This window comes from Gracilinanus agilis, chromosome 2 (assembly GCF_016433145.1).
Source record: "Gracilinanus agilis isolate LMUSP501 chromosome 2, AgileGrace, whole genome shotgun sequence".
Classification (NCBI taxonomy): Eukaryota; Metazoa; Chordata; class Mammalia; order Didelphimorphia; family Didelphidae; genus Gracilinanus; species Gracilinanus agilis.
Window position 1 is genome coordinate 229,806,519 of NC_058131.1, and position 10,134 is coordinate 229,816,652.

At 38.2% G+C, this 10,134-nt stretch overlaps 1 protein-coding gene across 1 annotated transcript in view; it reads right to left on the minus strand.

Moving 5' to 3' along the window:
* The window catches only part of WDR43 (WD repeat domain 43), a 51,761-nt gene extending 41,627 nt beyond the window's left edge, over nucleotides 1-10,134 (minus strand). Inside the window, exon 1 of the mRNA XM_044663706.1 lies at nucleotides 9,900-10,134. Within this exon, the coding sequence (XP_044519641.1) occupies nucleotides 9,900-10,124 (225 nt within the window). The 5' untranslated portion in view covers nucleotides 10,125-10,134. The remainder of the gene's footprint in view (nucleotides 1-9,899) is intronic.

Sequence of the window (10,134 nt, forward strand, 5' to 3'; positions counted from 1 at the left end):
CACCTTTATTTTATTTCTTTTCTGGTGATGAATTCAACAAACATTTAAGGGCCTACTACTTAAATGCCAAGTACTCAGGTATGTAAGAATGAAATTTGGGAGATGCCATCTTTAAGTACATATATATATGTATTTTCTATGGACATGTGGAAATTATCAAACTACATTTCCCGTGGTCCAACGGGTTTCCGTTTCCTGTTCTTTGGTCGTGGGGACGCCTACATCACCATGCAGAGGGCAGTTTAAATCTCCTGGGTTAGGAGAGAGTGGCTCTCTTGGCCAGCAGACTCAGGAAGAGAAGGGAGGTAATAATGGCTGGGCAGCAGTTTTAAATTCTTACAAGCGCGTGGTCTAATGACTTTAACTATCAGCATGGCTTTAATTAAAATACTAATTTATATTATTATATCAGCCTTTATCATTTTTTACCTTTATAGGTAGAAGGGTAAAGGGAGAAAAGGATGGGCAAGTTACTTTATTAGCTATTTAGCCACATGTTTATAATACCACAAAACTTATCATTCTGCGATATGAATAAGTCATTGTCTATTTTATATAAAGAGAAGTTAGTATAGCACAGCAGTATTACTTAAGCATTCAATACAAAATCAATAACATCCAACTGACTAAAAAAAAAAAATCATAGTTGCTGCCCATGAAAAGCCAAATCCAAAGAGAAAAGAATCAAATACACAAAAAAATGCAACTTTTTTTTTTAAACCAACCTAACAAGTGTTTCTAATAATTGTACATACAAGTTGTTGGGTCATTTGCTAAGTAAGTAGGGTCTTTATCTGAAGCCAAGTATCTGAGGCAAGTTGGTTTAACAAAGGGATTATATTAACATACTCAAAAAGAACAATTCCCTCTCAAAATCTCAACAGGTTAAGGTAAGCAGGAGCAAAAAGTTATACAAGCAAACTCTACAAGATACTTCCTTTGTTTAAATCAGGAAAAATACTAACAGATCATTCATGTTTGTGTGATTTGCAATCATGGGCATAGAAGAATGCATGAAGCATGGATGATTTCCCCTAGATCCTCCAAGATAACAATCCTTGAACTTCCTACCTAATAAAAAAAAAAAAAGGATGATTATAAAGAAATCAGAGAAATTTTAGTAGATTTGAATAAAATGATACAAAGCAGGAAGAACCAGAAAGATAATTCATAAGATGACCCCAGAGAAAACCAACAGTGAAAGACTTCCAGACTTTGAACAATGCAGTGATCCATCATGATAGCAAAGTCTCCCAAAGGCCATATGGTTCCCAAACTTTTTTGGCCTACTACCCCCTTTCCAGAAAAAATATTACTTAGCACCCCTGGAAATTAATTTTTTTTAAATTTTAATAGCAATTAATAGTTAAGATAAATGCACCTGTGGCCATCACCACCTCCCTGGATCGCTGCAGCACCCACCAGGGGGCAGTGGCGCCCACTTTGGGAATCACTGTGCTACAGGGACATGATACATGGGGTCTCTTTTACTTAACTGTACAAATCTGTTACAAAGTAATTCTTAAAGGAGTAGAGGAAGTCATTGTGAATGAAGAGAAAGCAATGTTTTAAAATAGAAAGAGCATAATTCTTTTTTTGAAAAGGAAGGTGGGGAAAGCCCAGCCATTGATAAAGGAAACTCACATTACATTATCAATGTAATTTATCACCTGCTCTACAATTTAAATCGTAAGAAAAATGACAATACTTTCTAAATTATTTTACTTATTTCAATGCCACACCAAATTTCCAAAATAATATTTTATAGATCTAGAAAAATAATGATGAAATTCACATAGAGGAACAAAGATCAAGAATCTCAAGGGAATGATGAAAAAAAAATGAGAAGGAAATCTATCAGTACCAGGTGTAAAGGCTGGGGAAAAAAGTCGTTATCACTAAAATAATTTGGTACCAGTTTAAGAAAAAGAGAGGTTCTTCAGTGGAAAGGATTAGGTCCACAATATACAGAAAAAAAAAATAAACATAGCGATATAGTATTTGATAAACCCCCAAATCCTAGTTACTGAGAAAGACACATTATTTGACAAAAACTGCTAGGAAAACTGAACAACATTCAGTTTCCAAGATCAACACAAAATGACATTATCAAGACAAGCACTGAATGGATGTGACCTAGATATAAAAGGTCACATCATAACAAATTACAGGAGAGCAAGAAAGAAATTCCCTTATGGATCTATGGCTAGTTCGTGACTAAACAATCACTCAAGATGAAAGAATAATTTTGATTAAATGAAATAAAAAAGATTTTTTACAAACAAGTCTAATGTGGATTAGAGAAAGATAACTGGGGGACAAAATCGTTGTGACAAGTTTCTCTGAAAATGGCTTTCGTTTCTAAAATACAGGAAAAACTAATTAAATTTTATAAAACAAAGAGCCCTTCCCCAATAAATAAATGATGAAAGGACATAATCAGGCACTTTTCAAAGGAAAAATATCCAAGGTTTAGCGATGTTAAAACGCTTTAACTATATTACTGCATTCTTAATGGACTTGTGAATTGGTCCAGCCATTCTGGAAATAAATTTGGAATTATGTGCATAAAGTTATTGAAATGTCACTGCCCTGTGATCCAAGACTTATTAGGCTTACAATCTAAAGAAATTAAAGAGAAAAAAGCATCTACATGTACAATAAATATTTATAGCAGCTCTTTTATTAATCTGCTCACTAACTTGTCTGCTTATTTATGGCACTCCTACTTAAATTTGAGTTCTAATTCTCTCTCCTGCTAGTCCTTCCCCAACTCACTAAAGCAAGTAATATATTGTCAATTAGACATATGAAGTTATGGAAAATGTTTCCATATTAACCATGATTTTAAAAAAAAGCAAGAAAAAGTGAAAAAAAAAAAGTATGTTTCAATCGGTACTCAAAATTGAAGTGGGGGGAAAGGGGAATAGTTTGGTGGTTCAGTGTATTGAGAACCAGTCCTATAGATAGAAGGTTTTGGGTTCAGTGATCTTGGGCAAGTCAATTAATCCCCATTACCTAAACTATACCATTCTTCTACTTTGGAATCAATACATAAATTGATTCTAAAAGAGAAGGTAAGGGTTTAAAAAAAAGAGAGCAGAGTTCACCAGTTCTCTCTGGGGAGGGGGACAGCACTTTTCATCATGCATGGGTCTTTTGGAATTGTTTTAGATCACTGCCTTTATCAGAGTAGCGAAAACTTTCAAATTTGATCATCACACAATATTGCTGATTCTGTGTACAATAATCTTCTGGTTCTATTCATGTTACTTTGCATCAGTTCATATAAATCTTTCCAAGTTTTTCTGAAACCATTCTCCCTGATGTTTCTTATTAGCATAACAGTATTTGATCACAATCAAAATGTTTAACCATTCCCTAATTGATGGGCACCCCTTTAATTTTCAATTCTTTGTCACTACAAAAAAAAGCTTTTTAGTAGCTCTTAATGTGCTAGGCACAAATTGAAAATTAGGGAGCTGCTCTCCTAATGGAGAACAGCTAAAGAAATTGTGGTACAGCAATGTAATGAAGTATTGCTGCAGTAAAAGCAATGATGAAATGGACAGAACTGATAAGACCTGTATGAACTGATACTGAGCAAAGTGAACAGAGGTAGAACAATTTATTAAACTAATTAAAAAAACAACAACTCTGAAAGACTTTGGAACTCTGGTCAATTCAATGACAAACCACAAGTCCAAAAGAATGAGGCTGAAACACACAACTCATCTGCTAACAGAAGTGATGAATTTAAAATGCAGAAAAATGACATATATTTTCAGATAAGGCTAATGTGCAGATTTGTTTTGCTAGACAACATCTGCTATGTATTGAGGGCTTTGTTTTTTGTCTTGTTTCTTTTAAATTCCTGATATGAAAAGGGGTCAGGAGTAGTAGAAGGAATAGAATATTAACAAAACAAAGCAAAAAAAAAAAAAAAAAAAACACCAAATACTTGGAGAAAAAAGATTTTGCTGGCAAATTAACATATGCTTCTCCCTTTTAAATAAAACAGTTCATCAGAGAAATTCATGGTCTTCAGAAAGTTGTCAGGAGCACTCTATGGTCAAATGAAATGCCAGGGTCATACAATCAATATTTGAATCCAGTCTTTGTAATTCCAAGGTTCTTAAGCCATTACATCATGCTAACTTCAATTAAATATGAAAAAGAAGAAATTTTTTTTAAACCCTTACCTTCCATCTTGGAGTCAATACTGTGTATTGGCTCCAAGGCAGAAGAATGGTAAGGGTAGGCAATGGGGGTCAAGTGCCTTGCCCAGGGTCACACAGCTGGGAAGTGTCTGAGGCCAGATTTGAACCTAGGACCTCCCATCTCTAGGCCTGGCTCTCAATCCACTGAGCTACCCAGCTGCCCCCAAGAAGAAAATTTTTTAAATAAGTTTAGGACCTGAAAAAATTTCAGAACCACTGGCTCACACAAAAATAATGATGTAACTCATTTTCAGTTTGTGGACTCAGTTTAAGTTTAAGTTTAAGGCTCTTCAAGTTGCTTTCTGTTTTACAGGTATCCAAAGCAATAAGGTCTTCATGTCCACTCACAATTTATCTCAACTGTGGTTTAAGAGTTTTCTCAACTGTTAAAGGTTAAATGTTTTCACCATCTCCCTAGGCAAGCATTACCAATATCAAAAATATTCACCAATGTCCATTAGATAAATGATGGATAGGATTCCCTGATATCTATAATAAAAAACACGAACATATTGTCAAGAAATAGCATAGATTACATGCAATATAACAATTATATGAATAGTTTAGAGGATAATGGGCTAGAAGGTTAGACAGTAGATTCATAAGTGACACAAACAGAAAGAGACTTATAATATGGAGGGTGGCCCAAGTAAAAGATGAGAAAATTAATTCTCTGGACAGTACAAATAAAAATTGAAGATTTAAGAGTTGTTGTGTAACAATTGTGTTTTGTAGGATTCTCACGGTCCAGGATTAGCACCTGATTTGCTGGACCTATTAAATACCAAAGTTCCATGACTTAAATGGCATGTGAATGCTAACTTACAAAAAGAAACTTGCAGCATATTCAGGTATAACTATAATACAAAAATTCTGAGGTTGCAAGACTTGGGTAGACATTACCAAAGACAAAATCCATTCCACTTCATATAATAACCATTATTCATAGGCAGGGGAACCAAAAGGAAGAAAGCAACTAGAAGATCTGGAGTGTCTAGTTTTTTCTTCTCAAGTAGGAGTACTGACAAGATGTTCCATATTCGCCACCATACATTAGAAGAGGCCTGAGTGAGGGGAAACCAATACTTGCTTCTGGTTGACAATGGTCCCTCAGCAAGATTGGGGTACTAGGGTGAGAATACTGTCCTCAGATTTCTCCTGATAACTGCCTTCTTAATGCTATACCTTGTTCCTCACCAGAAGCAGAGAAACCATCTTCTCCAAGAGGCTAATAATTTTGGGACCCAGGCCTTATAATGTCTACACAAAAGACAAAGGATTCGCAAACTACAATACATAGTGAAAAGACAGAGAAATTTTTCAAGGAAGAGGAAAACATTTGGAAACAAGATTGGCAGTAGGATCTATTTCTAAGGACCTCTATGCCCCATTTATTTTGGGTCTAGGTCAGTGATGGGCAAACTTTTTAAAGAGGGAGCTAAAGGAAAGGAAATGCTCATCTGTCAGTCTGTTTCTAAGGCAACTCTTTCGAAGTTTCATTGTATTGTATCCTACTCATTGTATTAGTCACATTAGGAATAATGTCATGCAGGCAGATTGAACATTTCAGGGGGCTGAATCTGGCCTTTGGGCCATAGTTTGCCCATCACTAATCTAGGTAATAACCCATCAAACTCTTGTCAATCTTATCCTCCCTGAACTAAACAGTTTCTATATCATGGAGAAAGGAATGGACATAAATTGCCACCTGAAAAGTACAAAAAGATATACAAACCTAAGGTGGTACTGTTTTTGTATTATACAAAGGAAAGAGTATAAATTTGGAGTCAGAAGACCTAGGTTCAAATCTTAGCTATTACTTAATACCTGTGAGGCTATAGACATGCCACTTAATGCTTCCCTATGGTTTCCCCAATGGTAAAAAATGAGGGGATTAGACCAGGTGTTCTCTAGGTTCCTTCTAACTCTAACGTCCATCAGGTATGACTTTCTGATGACCCAGGAGACAATGAAATAATCAGCTTTCCTAAAAAGTTAAGACATTCTGCCTTGGTAATTCTGATCTTAACTAAGATCAATTAACTCTACTAATATTATCCAACTTTGTAGTACATACACCACATGATGCTAATTCAAGACTATTTCAATCCTCAAACACAAAGGCATACTTGTTAATATCTGTCAAATTCTAACCCTAATCATCTATGCCCATACTAGTGTTCTGAAGTGAGATGGAGATTATTGCAATAGTTCAGGTAAGGGGCAATGAGGCCTTAAAATAGGATTGTGTCAATGTGAGGAGAAAGAAGGGAAGAGGGTAGGTGGCTCAATGGATAGAGCCAGAGATGGGTTCAAATCTGACCTCAGATATTTCCTAGTTGTGTGACCCTGGGCAAATTGTTTAACCCCACTGCCTAACCCCTCACCACTATATTGCTTTAGAATCAATACACAGTACTGATTCTGAGACAGAAGATAAAAGTTTTTCCAAAAAATAAAACAGGAAAGAGGGAGCCATCATCAAATAAAAAGTTAGCACTCCCCTTAGCGCGCGCGCGCACAAACACACACACACACACATTGGCAAAGTGTAGACTAAACAGTCAAGGGTCATGTAGGTAAATGTAACAGATCAGCCTTAAGATGAAATATTTGCTGGTTTTTTTTTTTTTTAAAACACAACCACACTCCTTCCCTTGAAAGGTTTAAGAGAAAAATCTAAAAACATATAGGAAAGTTAAGAAGCAAAAAACATCAAACTGTCTTAATCATACATAAGTATATTTATGAAAGAAAAATTTTAAAGTTTAAAGAATGTAGAATTAAGCTTAGTGGAAAGAATAACATCACAATTCAATGATGTCAAAAAACTATAAAAATTTCCTTAAAAAACAAAACCCCTTATCTTCTATGTATTCCAAGGCAGAAGAGCTTACCCAGGGGCACCCAGCTAGAAGTGTATGGGGCCATATTTGAAGCCAGGAAATCCCATCTTTAGCCCTGGCTCTTAATCCACTAAGATACCTAGCTGCCATGTAATTTCTTTTTAAAAGAAAAAACTGGAGCTCCTTCCCCAAGAAGCTAACTAAACCTTATACAGTACTTTTTTTCCAGCTGAAGAGAACATAATCACCTCATCTGTTTTGTATCTTTACTTCTAAATAGTAAAGTCTGTTTTTAGGCTTCCTGAATGTACCATATTCAATTCAACAGTAACAGAAAAAGACTTGAATTAGAATAAGGAAGATATGACCACAAATCCTAGAATCACCATTTAATAGTTGTATGACACTAGTAAGCCAAAGGTGTCTCAAAATTCCTCATCTGTAAAATGTCCAACCTACTTTCCAAGGTTTAAGAGCACTCAAACTCAAACAGATCCTTGCTGGCCACATATTATCTTAAAAAACTACAAACTGACATTATCTGTGTTGTACTGTATTTTTATTTATTTTGTTAAACATTTCCAAGTTATATTTTAATCTGATTCAATTTTAAGCTCTATTAGTTTGATACCTCTGTTGTGCAGATTAATGTTTTATTTACAAAATAGCTGCTATGAATTAATTGGTTAAGGGTTAACACAGTTAAAATGTTCAACTCCAAACCCAGTGTTCTTCCTACTTATAACTACAATGCCTTTCATTTACAAGGCAGCTCCAATACTAAAAGGCATTTCAATACCAATTTTGCCATTAGCATGGAGACCTTGGACAAATTACTTACCCTCATCTGTAAAATAAAAATAACCCGCCCTTTCTGCCCACCTCAGAGAGTCCTTAAGGCAATAAAATGAGATAACTGGTTAAATTCTTTGTAAAGTCTTACTGTACTGAGCTTAACCAAAAACAAAAAACAAACAGAAAAAAACCTGTTATCTCACTTCCTAAACCTACCTATCCTTCAAATTTGTAGATTTCTATTAAGGCCCCCCCCCCCAGGTCATTTATCCAGGCTCAGAAATCTAATCCTGATCAATCCTATTCCTCACTTGCCAAATCAATAAATTACCAAATCTAGTCAATTTTATCTCTAGAAACAACTATGCAATCTGTCCCATTCTCCACTCACACATCCACCAATTTAGTTAAGGTCCTCATCACTACATGTCTGCTGCTTTATGTAACAGCCTCTTAACTAGTCTTCGTGCTTCTAGTCTCTCCTTCTCTAATTTATCCTCCAGAAACCTGCCAAAAATAATCTCCTTGAGTAGAACCATACTAATGAAATCCAAAATCACCAATGGCTCTACAATGCCTGTGAGATAAAATGCAAACTCCTCAGCCTATAATTTAAGGCCTACTGATCCAGGCCTATGTCATACTAGTCCTCTTCACCAACTCTAGAACCCAGCCAAACTGGACTATTAACTGTTTCCTGAACTTAACTTTGACATTCCATCTCTGCATCACTACTTAAAGAGAAATCCCATATTCCTGAAATACAGTCCATCATCTCTCCCTCTCAGAATTAACTTCCTTCAAAGTTTAGCTCAGGAATCATCCATCTGCAGGGCCTTTTATGATCTCAGTTGTTTTAGTGTATTCTGCTTTCACTTTCCCTGCATCACATTTGTTTAAACATGTCTCTCCCCATTCCCAGGAAACTTGTCAGCTCCTAACCAATAGAACATATCTGGAGGAAACTTCAGGAGCCACCCTCCCTCCCCCTTTACATAAGAGGAAAGTATAAGTTGGATGGGGCAAATTAAGTGGCTTGCCCAAGACCACCCTAAATATAACAGAAAGATTTAAACCCAGATCCTCTCACTCCAGGGTCAATGCTGTTTACACTCTACCAAGCAGCTTTTGAGAGGATGGGAGGAACGAAGGATGTTTTTATCTCTCTAATACCTTGAAAGATCTGAAGAAATGTGCTTTGATTTGAATGACTGTAATAGTTATAACAAAAGTCATAACCTCTCAAAAATACTTTAATAGTGCAGTCTTACTGTACCTGTTGTGTACCACGTGGGTTTGAAAGTTGCAGATGCAAACAGATGACTCAAACACCACCAAATGATATCTCCAACCTGAGATGAGCCCTTCACAAGTGAAGGTCTTTCAGCAGAGGTAGATTTGGGGCAATTTCTTTCCCAGTTCTTTCCCCTTTCCACTGCCGGATTTACACTTAATCTATTCCTCATTTAACAGCAGAGAGGAAAACTTGGCGATTAGCAGGAAGGGAAAACCCAAGGCCAGGGCCCAAATCCTTGGGGGGAGGGGCGAGCAGCATGGTTCCAGCGTGGTGGGTACAGGACGGCTATTGGGTGCTGGGTTGACAGGAACTGTGGAAAAGGGATATGGAGTAGAGGAGGGGAAGGGAGGGGGATGAGGAAGGGACCAGGAGGGGAGGGAGGCGGATGGTTAACCAGGATTGCCCAAGGAAGGTCAGGTTGATCTACCATGCTAAGTCCTGAGGGACCCCGCTGGGGAAGGGAAGCCGGGAACCCGTGGGCAGAGCGAGACCCCACGGGAGGTAGCGAGTGATCCGCGTGGACAGAGTAACAGTAAGAGCATAGGCCTGTCCGCTCCAGAGGCTCTCCTGGGGCAGGCAGGAGCTGCCCCATGGAAGGCCACGCGGCCCCACTCCTTCCGGCCGCTGCCGGCCCCCCGCGTGGAGCCCAGCGAGGGTTGGCCTCGCGCCCCTTCCTCTCCCCTTCCCTAGGCTCCGCGCGCCTCTGTCCTCCCAGCTCCGCTCCCGCGCCTCCAGCTTTACCTTGGCAGACGACCGCGGCGGGGCCCAGGCCAGGCAGGTGCAGGTGGCGCTGAGGTGAGCGGAAGGAACGAAGTCCTGATGCAGGCGGCTGCTGGCTGTCTCCCACACCCGCAAGTGACCATCCGGACCGGCTAACGAGAAGTAGTGCTGGCCCCGCGGAGAAAATGCACAGGGAATCCCGGAGGGGGCCAGAGGGTCGCGACGGCCTCCGCCACTCGCCGCCATTGCTCTTCTG